This window comes from Crocodylus siamensis, chromosome 3, assembly GCF_052110815.1.
Source record: "Crocodylus siamensis isolate JL-2025a chromosome 3, ASM5211081v1, whole genome shotgun sequence".
NCBI classification, from domain to species: Eukaryota; Metazoa; Chordata; order Crocodylia; family Crocodylidae; genus Crocodylus; species Crocodylus siamensis.
In genome coordinates this window covers 218121276-218137217 of record NC_143397.1, presented here as the reverse complement: position 1 = coordinate 218137217, position 15942 = coordinate 218121276, and the positions used below count along the sequence as shown (strand labels likewise).

The window sequence follows — 15942 nt, the reverse complement described above, 5'->3', positions numbered from 1 at the left end:
TTAGAACCTAGATATAAAGTTACTGCATAAAAGCACTATCTTATTTAGTAACTAGGTTACTATCTAAGCACTATATTTCAAGAGATAATTTTGCTATTTATTGACACCAAGAACTGTATTATGAATTGGGTGTTAACTGTAGGAAGGAGGATGTCCACCAGCATAATGGCAACAATATACCACATAAATTCATTTATCTTTTTTTCTAAACTGGTGGAATCAATGATAGTAAACAAAATGGCTGATATACATATAAGCTACACCATTCAATGCAGCTGCGTACTCTAATTGGAAAAGGGTGTTAAGATGAATAGTTACAACCTCAGAAAACATAAGGGACATTGCTTTAAAAAATCTTCATAAAAATAAACATGAATTAAATTTTTTTTTGTTAAGTGAAATTTTTCAAGGCACATATTTCAACTGGACTGCACATCAACCGCAAAACAGATTGGAATTGTTTAAAAGTTTTCCCCAGCTTCAGAACTATGAGTTTTAACCTTTCAATAGGATGGCTGTCCTACTCAAAAATAAGTTAGGATTATGCCCAGTATAAGCCTTCCTGGGAACACCAGGGAACTTATATTCTCTGTGGGCAGTACAAAACAAAACCGACCTTTATGTCATAGGCTGATTAGCAACTGGATTAAATATTCAAATCTATTCTTCTCCTGTAAAAGATAATTCTTAGGTTTATTATTTTAAAATGTTTTGGCTTCTAATTCAGTAACATATTTCAAGTTACAACACTTGTCTCTTTTATTTAAGACTAATGACCCAATGTTGCTGTAACCATTTTTTTTCTACTATGAAAACGTTAAATATCTGCCTAATTTGGATTCTCCTAAAGCAGACAATTAGTAACAATATTACTATTTAAACCATGACAATACTATAATAACTGTACTGTCACAGTTCAAAAGAAGATGCAACATGTTTACTCAAACATATATAAAGGCCAGTGTGCCCCACAACAAGATTTTTTTCCTCATAGATGTGTGGAATGATCCTCAGTTATGTTTTTCTACACACATATGTATTCACACCGTGTACTACTCACTGATATGTATATAACCAAATATCAATCTCTCAATGCAGTGACACAACAGGCAGTTCATTTCAGGACAGTTAGAATACTGCATCTTGAATGGTAATATAAGGCATGCAGTCATAGGCTGTGACTTCAGGTACCCAAGAAATGCAAGTCACCCTGAATTTTGCTATGTGGAGTGCCTTATTGCTATTATGAAATGATTTCATGAACAGGTCAGCTTATGCACTAGCTGAAAACAAAACACAGATATGATGATCCTGAAGGTCAAATCAATACACCACAATTGCATATGGAGTGCTAGAGTTATTTCAATATACTAAATCCATCTACATTCATTCTAACACACACAGACTATTGAAAAAAGCTCCCACATCCACAAAGCAGCTTAAGTTAATGCATTAATTTACTGTAGTAACTGTAAACTGAAGGGTTTAGGCACTAAAAATCAACATATTAAAACGTGAAGATTTAACTATAGGCATGATGACACTGTTTGCAACAATAACACCTTTTTTTTTTTTTTTAAACAGGCAGCTCCAGTTGCTTGATAATAGCTTGATTGTTTATATGATAAACAAATCTATGTGCATAAAGCAGATGGTAAACATACACATGTACCACATTCTTGCACTATAAATTCACTTCAAAGAAAGTTAAAAATATTGGATTTCTATTTTTCTAGTAGACACAGAATGATTTTGCAGTTCTTACAGAAGTGTTCTGATAAAACAAAATAACATCAGAAAATGCTGATGTTGAGCCCCAAATGCATCATTCATATCATTCTGGATGTTACCATTTTTTGCTGGGTTCTAGGCAGGGTTCCAATGGAATCCTGCCTGGATTTCTTACGCACTGCTCCCTGGAAGAGAGCAGATACTTCCAGAGTTCACAACTCTGGGACAGACCTGGTTCTAGGGCCAGGGTGCCTGCTTTCCGGATCTGATCTGGAGCCAAAGTCTCTAGAAACATGGGCTTCCTAGCTGGAAGATTAGTTCTAGAATAGAGGGCTTTTTGGCCATTCCTTGAGGCTGCTCAAGCACAAATTTCACAAATTTACTGCTGAAAACAGAAACTGACAATATACATTTTTTCAGGGAGCTTCCAGTTCATGGGAAACTTTTTTAAAAAGTTTTTTTTATCCCATTCAGACTGAAGCCAAATTTCAAAATAAAAAATTCCCCTGATATTGGAAACCCAACTTTTTGCCCAACTATTCTTTGAAGCAAGCCTCCATTCTTTTTTGCTGTGTTTTTTGTTCAGGGCTAGAATCAAGCCCCAAGGAGGAAGGAAACTGACATCCATTATCACCCAAGTACAGCTAGTAACAAAATAAGCTGCATGCACAGAAAATTTATTACAAAACCTCATTAGAGGCATATAGAGCAGGAATAGCTAGAAGAAAGCAGAAAGCTTTGCAAAGTTAAAAAATACTTTAGTTCAATTTTAATTACAGCCATATATTTGAAAGGACACAGTGGCAGAGTGGTTAAGGCATCTCACTACAGTTACTGAGGCACAAGTTTGAGGCTTGCTGAAGTAGGCTACTGCTATAACTGGGTACCTCAGACTGGGCGGTCAGAGGCAGTCAGATATGCATGCCTGCCATATCACCCTTGTGCACTGCTGGCTATGGAAGCTCATGTGCCTTAACCATGCTAGCCTGATTGGTCTTCTAAAGTCAAGAGGACTTTGAATGAATATATTTTTAAAATACCTAGGTATCAGATATTTTAAAATCATCTTCAACCATGATGGGGAATTAAAAATAAGACGTGGCAATATTTTAAACGGAATGAGCTATCTACTAAATTGCATAAAATGAGTTTGTAAATACATTGACACGCATACAGTATCTAATATGGACAAATCCCAAAGACTCAAGCTCCAGATAGACATCTGTGTCCACACACTGAAGTCAGTGTAGCTCCACATGAACGGACACCTATGCCCAAATCTTTAAAAATTTGGCTCAAGTAAAACCAGTGTTTCTTTCTTATGCAAGTACTGTACCTACACACAAAATGCGAACATGTGCAAGATAAACACAATAACATATACGGAAGGACATCAATGGGAGCAGAAAATGAGTGGATTCTAGTGGACTCTCACAAACATTTTGATTATGTCAAATGCTAAGAAAACAACACAGTATAATGGTAAATTTATCATTTCCTTAATGTCTGAACAGTTTTTTTTATATTTACCAAAGTAGGTTCATGTAAGATATTTCTAGTTATCTGCTGTAGAATTTTAGTTCTTGAACATTCATATTAATGACTTTTCATTAATTTAAAAACAGGGAAAAACTGGGAAGACAAATATAAGAACATGGAAGACTGTCACACTTTGTCAAGACCACAAAACTGACAAGTTCTCACATTTCCTTTAAGATGGGGCTTGTACTTGTTGAGCTGTAGTCCACAGAATTTCTGTTTGGTAAACTAACACAGTGAGCACGCTCCCATTCCTATCTGCAAAAAATGTTTTGTACAAGAGGAACACCTCTTATTTAAATTCCATACAGCGTCAATCTTTGAAAAGAAGTCTCCATGACTTTTCACGACTGGAAGGAAATCACAGTGTTGATCCTATATACAAAGTAGGATCTGTTCCAGTATACACGAGTAAAATAATTCACATATGGAGAATGATTCATTTTGATCTCATGACAAAATCGTCCATACTTTGAGTAGGTATAACTCTCGTTTTCATCGCAAACCATCTGTCAAAAGGAGAAATAAAGTTAAATAGGCTGAATTTGTTGAGAGAAATCTAAATCACAGAGCACATGACTAATCTTTCATTTCTGCATTATACAATCCCAGTAGAGACAATAATAATGAATGTAACTGGCTGATTTTTTTTAGGGAAACAACTAAAGGGAAGTGTGAGAATTAGGTTGTACTGCTGCTAGAATAACAGACATAGAAACAGAAATATTTTCTCCACAAAAAAGGCAGAGCATGAGCAGCAACAAGAAAAGTCATCTACACATCACTCTTCCACCCTATTGCAAATCTGATTTGCAGGTGTCCTCCCTGAGGATGAGACATTCACTTTTCAAAGCAAATTAAATCACTGAACTCTTTTTGGGGACTAAAACTATGATTATCAATCATAGCAGCTTTACACCAGATGACCTAAAAGCAAAAGGCTTCTCATCTAACCAATTCTTCTCAAGCCATTCAGCTTGCCCGTCTCTTCTTAAATACAGCACTTTTGAAATGCACACATGTATGGAATTACCTGATTTTAAGGAGAGACTTGCATTAAATCTTCAGCTACTGGATTAAATCTTTATCCACTTTACATGCTAATTTTGTAATAAGTGACGGGAATACCACTTTCTCAAGCTACACTAAAACAATCAGTTTTTAAATGATCACAACTTCAAACACATCTTTAAGCTGAGCAAATCAGTTCTGTTCAAATTAGCTATGAAAACATGCCAAGCCAATTTAAAAAGCAAACATGATTCTACAAGTTACTCCTATCATGTTGGCCACTCAAAAGCATCCTCTGCTTTAACCATGTTTAAACCAAGTCCTCAACACAATGTGAATCAGGTCATACATGCAAATGAAAAGTGTAGTATGTCCTATTGGAGAGCAATCAGCTAATTTCACCTGAAACTGAAGGCAGAAAGCTGTGTTTTCTGTAAATTTATAGCTTTTGCTTTTACTTGTACATACACAAGACAGAATTTATGAAAAAAAGTAAATGGAAGTAAAATGGGCAACTCTCAGTTGAAAGTCTCCCATTCTCCTCCTGACTGCAAGAACCCTAAATTATCTCTCTCCAAAAAACTCCCAAACCTTGGACAAGCTGAAGTTTAACGGACCATAGGAAAAAAACTAGATTTTTTGATTTTCCATCCCTTTCCACTCTGAGTCTATACTATGAAAGGAGCTGCAAATAAATGGGCTTTAAGAAAACATTTGAAGCAATGATGTTTAAACAGATTAAAAGAGGAAAGCTGTTACAAACAGAAGGCAAAGGTCTGTAGCTGAAAGTGAGGGGACAAAAGTAGGTAGGGTTCAGAGTAAAACAGAAGTAAAGGTAAAGACACAACAGAGCAGCAGAAGTGAAAGCAGTTGTTTCAGGAAGGGAGGAAAAAGTAAAATTTAATCACAGCAAGAACTAAACTAAGACAGTCAGTGGTTAAGTAGTGAAGAACAGGCATTGGGGGATTTGGTGATATTAAAGAATAAAAACTAACAGGACTTAGACTATGACATAGTGGAAGAACAAGAATTTTTAAAGTAACATTGCAGTGCAAGACAGGGAAGACAGTTAAGTTATCAATGGAAAATGAAGAGAAAAAACAGAAAGAAGAAACATTCAGCTTTGGGAAGATGGAATTTGAAATGTTTGAGTCATTTGTACCAAAGGTTTCACATAGGATCTAGCCTACATCATGCAAGAACACAAAATGAGAGGACTCCAACTTGCTTATATGCAAATGAAAAGTTAAAACGAAACATCAAAAGCAAGTACACTGCTTTGTTGCTCCATGTCAAAAATGAGTCACTTTCGCCATGCAACTGTATTTTTAGCGTTTTTTTAAGCTGCAAATTAACCTAAAGCATTTTGTTTTCTTTCAGATGGGTAGAATGCTGCCCCAAAACCTTAATTCTGGATGCAGGCAACCTTTGACTCATCTTGCCTTCGAAACTTGGTTAAGACAGTCACTTTGGAAAATGACTTTACCTTCTCTAATGCTGCTTTAGGAAGGTGCTTTGAAACGATCAAAAGGCTCACTGAAATTAAAAATGCCCCAGATATAGCAGAGTAACTGAGTTTCAGTCTCAAGCCACTGCTCCAGAAAAAAAAACACTGGATGATATAGACAGACTGTAAGAAAACCTGGGAAGGGATTTAACTAAAAGTTATGTTCCTGTGAGAGTAAGGACAATTCCTTACGGACAGTTTGTCTTTTACATTATATCATTCCCATCTGTTGCCAGGACCCCTTGACATGCGAGGTCTACTCCCTACCCGGAGCAAAGATTCAGGACATGAAGGGGATGACCCAGGCCATGATCCAGCCCACCGATCACTACCCCATGGTCCTAATCCATGTGGGTACTAATGATGCGGCCAAGAGAAGCCCTGATCACCTGATGGTGGACTACCACGCTCTGGGGAGCGTGCTGAAGGAGGTAGGTGTGCAAGTGGTTTTTTCTTCTGTCCTACCAGTGAGCGGACATGGAAGACAGCATGCGACGTGCATTACAGAGACCAACTGGCGGCTTCAGGAATGGTGTCTCAAGGCAGGCTGGCGGGTCGTTGTCGAGGAAGCCAATCACAACAAGAGACATGCTTGGATGGGATGGGCTCCACCTTTCCCCTAAAGGTAAGCATGTGTTTTCTTCTAGGTTGGTGGACCTCCTCCGCCGGGCTTTAAACTAGGCTTGTTGGGGGAAGGGAAAGATGAGGGCAAAGGAAGCCTTGGACTGCCAAACCAAGCAACACCCACAAGTACAGCCCAGCCTAGACTGATGAGCGGAACGTATACACAGGTAAGCAACAGGGGCCAGGGCAATGCTGAAAGTAGGGGGCCAGTGCACACATCCTCAGGAGGCCTCAAATGCCTCTACACAAACACTCGTAGTATGGAAAACAAGCAGGAGGAACTTACCCCCCTGCTAGCTGACACTAACCCAGATATAGTGGGGGTCATTGAAACATGGTGGGACCCAACACATGACTGGGCGGTGAATGTCAAGGGCTATAGGCTGTACAGGAGGGACAGGACAGGGAGGAAAGGCGGGTATGTGCCGCTCTGCATTAAGGAGGAATACACATCCTCACCAGGTAGCACAGAGTCAGAGGAGGGGCACACGGAAGTGCTCTGGGTTAGAATACAAGGCAGTCGAGGGGAAAGAGACTTAACAGTGGGGGTCTACTACAGACCACCCAACCAAGGGGAAGAGCTAAACCAGGAATTCTTAAGTCAGCTCACGGAGGTAGTTAGGTCAAAGGATGTGGTCATATGGGTGACCTGAACTTTCCAGACATCTGCTGGGAAGAGCAGTCAGCCAGGTCTGACCACTCACGTAGATTCCTAGCGGGAATGCAGGACCTCCATCCCACCAGGAGGTGCACAGCCCCACCAGGGGAGATGCCTTGTTGGACCTGGTACTGGCCATGGGTGACGACCTGGTGAGGGGGCTGTAGGTGCTCGATCACCTGGGCGACAGCAATCATTGCCTGCTGGAATTCACCATCCAGCGCAAGGTGGCAAAGGCCTACAGCAAGGCAGCAGCCCTATATTTCAGGAGGGCAGACTTTAATGAGCTAAGGAGAATAGCTGGAGAAGCACTGAGGTCCCGGAGGGGAGGGAAGCCAGGTGTCCAAGAGTGGTCACTCCTTAAGGAGACGATCCTCCAAGCCCAAAGGGAAGTAATCTCAACAAGTAATCTCAGCATGGATCAAAGGGGGTAGGAGGGTGCAAAAGCCCCCATGGCTTACCAAAAGCATCCAGGAATGTCTCCTAGCTAAAAGGGAGGTGCACACCCAATGGAAGGGAGGGGCCAACACCAGGGAGGACTATACTGCGGTTGCTTGGAGATGCAGGGGGGCAGTCAGGAAGGCCAAGACGGAGATGGAACTGGGACTAGTTTCTTGGATCAAGGACAACAGAAGTCCTTTTTTAAAATACATAGGGGGCAAAAAGAAGGTTCTGGGTAACGTGGGGCCCCTACAAGACACGCTAGGAAATTTGCTCATCACACCACACGACAAAGCTAAACTATTTAATGATTTTGTTGCCTCCATTTTTCTGAGCAGGGCCTGGAACAGCCACCCCCCACCCCCCCGGACCCCCCTTAGATCCCAGGGGAGACGCACCTAGGCCAAGGGTCATGGAGGATCTAGTTAGGGAACTTCTGGAGGGACAGGATGTATTTATATCAGCTGGTCTGGATGATCTCCACCCCAGAGTGCTGAGGGAATTAGCTGAGGTCATTGCGGGACTCCTGGCACAGCTTTACGAGCACTCGTGGTGCTCTGGTGTGGTGCCAGAGGACTGGAAAACAGCCAATGTGGTTTCCAACTTCAAAAAAGGGGGGATGGAGGACCCGGGAAACTATAGGCCAGTTAGTCTTACTTCAATCCTGGGCAAGCTTTTTGAGAGAATTATTCTGGCACATGTCCACGAGGGGCCAGCAAGGGAGATTATCCTTAGGGGCAATCAACACGGGTTCATTAGAGGCAGGTTCTGTCAGACCAAACTGGTGGCCTTCTACGACCAGATCACCAAATCCTTAGATGCAGGGGTAGCAGTGGACATAGTCTTCCTGGACTTTAGGAAGGCCTTTGACACTGTCTCTCACCCCGTTCTCATTAAGAAACTGGGGGACTGTGGTGTTGGCACCTACACAGTCAAATGGGTCGGCAACTGGCTCGAGGGCTGCACCCAGAGAGTGGTGGTGGCCGGGTCATTTTTAACTTGGATAGATGTAGGCAGTGGCATTCCGCAGGGCTCGGTCCTCAGGCCCACACCTTCATCAATGACTTGGACGAGGGGGTAAAAAGCACCCTGTTCAAATTTGCTGATGACACTAAGATGTGGGGGGATGTGGGCACACTAGAAGGAAGGAATAGGCTACACTCAGACCTAGACAGGTTACAGGGGTGGGCGGATGAGAATAGGATGGGATTCAACACTGACAAGTGCAAGGTGATGCACCTGGGGAGGAAGAACCAGCACCATACCTACAGGCTGGGGAACTCCCTTCTTGTCAGTACAGAGGCAGAAAAGGATCTTGGAGTCATAATTGATGCCAAGACGAACATGGGCCGGCAGTGTGGGGATGCAGTCAGGAAGGCCAACCGTACCTTGTCATGCATCCACAGATGCATCTCAGGCAGATCCAAGGAGGTGATGCTCCCTCTTTATGCAACACTGGTCAGGCTGCAGTTGGAGTACTGTGTCCAGTTCTGGGCAATGCACTTCTAGAGGGATGTGGACAGCATGGAGAGGGTCCAGAGGAAGGCCACTCACATGATCAGGGGGCAGCAGGGCAGGCCCTACGAGGAGAGGCTACAGGACCTGAACCTGTTCAGCCTCCATAAGAGAAGGCTGAGGGGAGATCTAGTGGCCTGTTACAAACTAGTCAGAGGGGACCAGCAGGCACTGGGGGAGTCCCTGTTCTCCCAAGCACTACCAGGAGTGACCAGGAATAACGGTCACAAGCTGGCAGAGGGTAGATTTAAGCTAGATATCAGGAGGCGCTACTTCATAGTCAGGGCGGCTAGGATCTGGAACCAACTTCCAAGAGAAGTGGTGCTGGGTCCTACCCTGGGGGTCTTTAAGAGGAAGCTAGATGTACACTTTCCTGGGGTCGTTTGACCCTAGTACTTTCCTGCCATGGCAGGGGGTCGGGTTCGATCTGCTCAGGTCCCTTCCAACCCTACCAACTATAAAACTATGAAATTTCATAGGATAAAATAAACAATGAAATGTTTATGTTTCAGGCCCTTTTGTTTAGTCCTGCATACCTGAGAAGTGGTGTTTATAAAATATCTGATGTAAATGAAGAACAGCTTGCCTCTTTTTCAAAGAATGAAATACAAGATTATAAGGAGCATTCCCTATATTTACTCTATATGAAAAAAAATTGAAGCACCCAAACCAAAAATGAAGAGAGTGTGGTAGAAAGTCATCATTGTGTCTGTCCAAACCCATACCTGCAAATAGAGTCTTAGCTTTCTTGGCTAATGAAAGCCAGCAAAGGAAGAGTGAGCCACCACTGCCTGAAACCACAAATGTGTCCTTTTATAAAAAGCAATCTGCAAATCACCCTGATGAACACTATATTCTTCTGGTTCTCAAAGAACCAAATAAATGATGCAGAAAATCTTTTTAAATACCACCCTGTGGTAGCACCACATAGGACTAGAAATATTCCGGACCCCTCGCAAAGTTTCAGCCTAGAGAATGATCCCTATAGCTGTGGGTACAGACTAAAACTAAATATTTCGACCTTTTGGGAGCTTGTCAATATTTCAACCTTTTTTGCAGCAAAAATCAATCACATGGTGGTTCTGACCTATTTAAAAGACTTAAATCAGGAGAATACAGGACAGCAGCATGATTGAGACAATCATTCCTCCAAGAATACTTTAGCATTATAATAGACAGCTGACTCTCTCAAAGTAACATGAAATTTCAGAGTCTTATTGGACTTGAACTACCTGGGTGTTCAGGATTAGACAAAACAGGTAGGAAGTGCTTTCAGCCACCTCTAACTTGCCAGTGAACTATGGCTTTTCTCTCAAAGATAGTCACAGTGACGCGTACCTAAAAGTTACCTTCTGAATCAAAGCCTGACCCTTTTTCAAAGCCAATCATACCACTCATTTCAGCAGGACTTTTTGCTGTGGCCGATGCTGTTCCCTCTGATCCCCTGCCACCAAAAATAACCAAAAGAAAATGCAGACTATCAACAGAGCAACCAAGAGTTAGTTAACTAGGAATAGTTAAGAAGGAGAAACGAGCATGGAAGAGACATATTTTAATAACTGCTTTACTCCTCAGAGTTTATAGGTGATATCTATAGGCTTATCTAATTAAAATGTTTTAAACTAACACCTTCTAATCATTATGTCAATGATTCATCCCCTCATACATTGAACTTTGTCCAAGTGCTACTTACATGACCATTAGCAATGTCCAGTAAGTCTTTAATTCTACATCCTCTCACAGGTCCCACCTCATTGCAAATTGAATCTTCTATAATCAGGTAAGATGCTTTGTAAGATGTGAGTATCTTGTAAATATCCTCTGCAGACCTTTTTGAATAGATCTGATAAATCTGTAGATTAGCAAGATATTTAATGCAATTTAAAAGCAATGGAAAGTTAAATGCATATTAAAACGTATGCTAAAATTTGCTATTTTTTAAATCTGGAACAATTAATTCTGTACAAGTCAAATTAAATAAGGATGTTATCTTCAAAAGATCTGCATATATTTTACTCACTAGAACACTTCCAAAAAATTCAAAAAGTAAAAAAATGTTTATATTGGTGAACCAGAGTTCTGGAGGCGAATCATCAGGATTAAGTTCTCTGATACACAAGGTATTGGACATATCTAATTTTAGCAATAGTGGTTATAACCATTTACTATTTCAGGACTTTGATCCTCATGCTTCAGATTACTTTTTGAGAACCAGGCATGAAATAATTTTACAAAATGAGCCTGTCCCTGGTTCAGTGCCATTCATCCCTTATTTAGTCACACAAACTCCAAACCATAATGAAACACAAGTTTCCTGCTTTGCTTATGACTCTGGACAGCCCAAGCTTTGCAGCAGATAAGACCACTGACAGTTACTGGAAAGTACTATAAACTCTGCTATAGTTGCAAAGTTATAGTTTGATAAAACCAGTGAAATTGGTGTCAGAAAAGTATGTCAAAACCAGGCTCTTTTTTGGAGTAGCAAGAAATTATCTGCACTTTACTGTCTGCCTCCCCACCCCACCCAAATAAAAAAATTCCCCCTGAGAAATAAATCAATCCAAATATGAGACAATATGATACATTCTGGACGGTTGTGTTTCCCAAGTCTGCTAATTGGTTATTAGAGACTCCCATTCTTTTGCATCTGCAGCACTAAAATATGGGGTTACTATGTTTACTCAAATAAAAGATGAGATCCCCTCCCCACAATCAGCATGGGGGAAAAAAGCCCCTCATCTTACATCTGCATACAAGGAAACCGCATTAAATATAATGCCTATCTTTGAACTGCTACTAAAGCAGCGCATTCTCAGTAATGGAAAGCAACTCTGAAGTTGATTAAATGCAGTCAACACTGAGCATGACTAAATTACATGACCCATATGTGGCAAACATGCTGATGGGAACCATTTTTTTTGGGTGGCATCCTACGTGCAAGCCCCAGGCCCAGAAGCCTTGAAGTTCAGATGCTTGCTTGCTTTAGTCTTGCTTGCTCATAGCCAAAAGGCCAAAGAGCAGCTAGGGGAAAAGTGTGAAAGCAGTCCCCCATTTCCACAAAATTGATGGGAACCTTTTTTGGCCTTTAAAAAAAACAAACAAAAAACACAACCAAAAAAACCTGGCAGGTGGTTCTCTCCATAAGAAACTGGCATCAGAACCATCCCTTCCCTTGCTGCCAAAAATGCTTGATCTTAGCTAAAAGGTCGAGATGTTGATGGGGACCTACTGCATTTTTTTTTAAATGTCTTGGGCCAAATTATCCAAATCCATTCCAAATTCTATCAACTGAGCAGAGCTCATTCTTCAAGCCTGTGTGACGCTACCACCAGCAAGTATTCTCCCTCCCAGAGTCTTCAATCTGGGGCTTGAGATGCTCCCAAATCCATTGCAGTCATCCTACATGGCAGGAATTCATCTAAATGCACCCTATGATTGTGAGAGTCTACTATAGCCTCCCTATGGGAGGATCTCAGCTACACGCTTTATTTTTATGGAGATTGGGGATTTCTCCCTAGCTCACTCCTTTGGCCTTTTGGCTAAGGGCAAGTGAGACTCGGAGGTTTTTTTTCCTGCAGGTTTTTCTTCTGCAGTGTTCTGCAGGATATCCAGGGGTCAAAACAAACAAATAAACAAACCAACAAAACCATGGTGGGGGGAAAAAAATGAAGCACTGTACACTCCAGCAGCATGGAGCTGCTGAAAAGCAGAGCCGGGCTACTCAGAGCTACGCTGTAGCTGCTGGCCAGGCTTTGCCTGGCAGGATCACCATGGCTACAGCCCTGGGAGGCCCTCAAGACGCCAGGTAAGGCTGCTGGGGCCAACACAGTGCTGGCCCCAGCCTCCCCCACTGCCCCCGGGGTAACTTGATGTGCACAAAAGCATGCAGGGCACGAGCATTCCCCAGGGACAAGCAGCTGTGGCACAAGGTGTGCCGCTGCTAGTTGTCCCCAGGGAACCAAATGTCCATGCACGTCTGGATGCGCCCAAAAAATTAAGGGCTGGAAGGGACCTTGAAAGATCATCAAGTCCAAACCCCTGCTCTGGGCAGGAATACTGCTGACATCAAATGATCCCAGCAAAGTGTCTGTCCAGTCTCCTCTTGAAGATTTCCAAGGTTAGGGACACTTCCCACCAAGACAATACAAGGCCCATCCACTAATACTCTCTGGGTTCAACCCCTTCACCAGTTCCCAACCCACCAGACCGTGGATTCTGCCAGCCCACAATCTGCCAGTTTGTTTTTTAAGAGCATCATGGGAGACCATATCAAAGACCTTTTTAAAATCCAGGTATATGACATCAACCACATGTCCCACATCTAAGCCGTTTGTTACTTGTTCATAGAAGGCTAGGTTGGTCAGACATGACCTGCCTGCAATGAAACCATGTTGGCTATCCTTCAGCATCATGCCTTCTCCCAGTTCCTCACAAATGGACTTCTTGATAATTTTTTTCCAAAATTTTACTAGGTATTGAAGTCAAACTGACCAGCCTATAGTTTCCCAGATCCTTCCCTCTCCGCTTCTTAAAGACTGGTGCCATGCTGGCCCTTTTCCAATCTTCTTGGACCTCTCTCAAGCACCAGAAGTCTTCAAATACCTTCGCCATCAGTCCCCCAATGACTCCAACCAATTCCATCAGCACTCTCAGGTTTAGCCCATCTGGTCCTGCCGACTTGAAGACATTCAGCCACTCTAAGTCCTCCCTCACCAGTTCGACACTGACCATTTGTTGGCAATTGCCCCCACCACATCCATCTAGGCAGGTGACCCTGGCCGCAGTGCATTGGACAAGTCTTCAACCTTAACTACACAATGCCATTCAAAGTGACCTCTGGCCCACAATGGCTGAGATCCCACATGTTAGCCCCTGTGAGGCAACAGGGACTATGAGAAGTGGGAACTTTTTTTGTTTTTTTTTACAAATATTATTAAAAACAGTTATCACCCTGCACTTACCAAGCTATGCATATTGAGCAACCTTGTTTTACAAGATTTCATAGCACAGAAACAACTATATACCAAAACACACAGGGCATATCTACACGTGCATTACTGTGCCGTAATTACAGTGCATTAATTTTAGTACCTGTAATGACAGGTACCAACTTAATGCAACATAATTGCACAGTAGTGACAGCACACCCCTTTTGTGACACTAATGTGCAACAGACTAATTCTATTGCACATTAGCACGGTTACTGCCTGTCACACTTATGTGCAGCAGAATTAGTATACTGCACATTTAGCATCTCTTGTAGATGCATCCAGTTGTACATATTAAACCCTTAAACAACATGCATCAACTTCCCAGAAGAACCAAACCCTTACAGAAATCTCTCTCCCCATACAGAATCACATTAAAAAAACCATTACCTCAGTAACCATGTGAAACTCTGCCCCTCCCATCACTCCTCTCTATTGGTTTAGTGAAACAAGTGTGTCAAGTCCTTTTTCCTCCACTTGCTGCCTCTTCCTCTCTGATCTCTTCTTTGTCCTGACTGATGTAGTATTAGTCACACAGTCCCAGCTTCAGGCACTCTCTTTCAGTGAAAGTCAATCCCTTAAACACCCAGAAGTTTCTTACTTTCCATAAACTAGCATTAACACATGCTAATGAAGTCCTTAATAACATTTCTTCCAGTCCCTTTGGTATAGTGCCATCTCCCCCACTAATGACAGATTTATTTTGGTGACACTCAGAAAGCAGCAGACCCTTTCCCATACCCACTTTGCATTTGTGCACTCCCAAAACACGTCCCACTTACTTCTTCCCTGCAACTTTCCCTTAGGCAATTTGATGAGTCTGTCAAACCCCATCTATGTTGCACTTCTGTCATGAGCAAGGTCAGCCATCTACACTAGGTCAGCACATTCACTTTTCAGTTGTTTACCCGCCACCACTCCCCACACCTTCATCACTTGTCCTTTTGTAAAGTTTCCCACCAGTGCCATCTTGTCTCTCCCACCTTACTGCTTTCAACTTGTTGTGATCCTTCAGGACCTCTCATCCTGCCTTCCCTATTTTATACCTCTGCATGAATCCTTCCATTCTGATGTAATGAATCAGGCTGCCACGCCCATGGGCTCTTCAAAGAGGTTTATTACACTCCTCCATTTCCTCAAAAGTGCAGCTGCGTGAAATCGGGTGATATGCACTGCTTTCCCCTCCCCTCCATTACCACCCTGCATATTGCATTTACATATTTTGCATAGACAAACAATCCCAAGTCCAGCAGCCCCCATCTCTCTTGCTTTGTACAGTTCAGCTCTGGCCAACCTCTCTTTTGGCATTGCAGAAGAACACACACATTTCCCTCTGTGCTTTTGCTATCTGCTGCCATGTCTATATACATTCCTGTATATAGAATAATCAGCAGCAGCACAGCCTTAAGTGCCACCACTTTTCCAGCAAAGGACAGTGTCCTTCTGGACCATAACCAAAATATTTGCGGTAGCCTTGCCTTCACCTTTTCCCATGTTTTATTACCTTTCCCTTCCGACATCCATCAGGATCTCTAGCACTCCGATTTCTCTCTCTCATTTGAAGGCCCAGCTTCTCCAAGTCCCTCGAGTTTCCCACTCCCATTATCATGCTTTTCAGTCTATTTAGTTTAGGCCCCGTCACTTCTTCATACTGTGTGTGCTTTTGTACCCTTTCCATTGAAATTTGCTAACTGCTACATTTATATCATGCATGCACAGTACACATTTTACCTCATCCCCTCCTGATACCTTTATTCTGCTTATGACCCTTGTCTTTTCTTATTCTTTGTGCTAATGGTTCCATGTCGCACAGAAATAGTAGTTGTGGGGAGGGTGGGGGAGGGGTACCTTTTCTCACCCCTGTATGGATTTTAAGGGACCTGTTTAGCTGTCCATTAATCTGAACTTTACTCTCTGCTTCTCTATAC

General features: G+C 42.3%; 1 protein-coding gene across 4 annotated transcripts in view; it reads right to left on the bottom strand.

The window, feature by feature from the left end:
* Nucleotides 1-1439: 1439 nt before the first annotated feature.
* DPY19L4 (dpy-19 like 4) overlaps nucleotides 1440-15942 on the bottom strand; it is a 151932-nt gene continuing 137429 nt past the window's right edge. For all 4 annotated transcript variants that reach the window (XM_090040358.1, XM_090040361.1, XM_090040359.1 and 1 more), the window contains 2 exons: nucleotides 10720-10878; nucleotides 1440-3779 (listed from right to left, as the gene is read on the bottom strand). In XM_090040358.1, coding sequence (XP_089896484.1) covers nucleotides 3615-3779; nucleotides 10720-10878 — 324 coding nt within the window. In that variant the 3' untranslated portion in view covers nucleotides 1440-3614. The remainder of the gene's footprint in view (nucleotides 3780-10719; nucleotides 10879-15942) is intronic.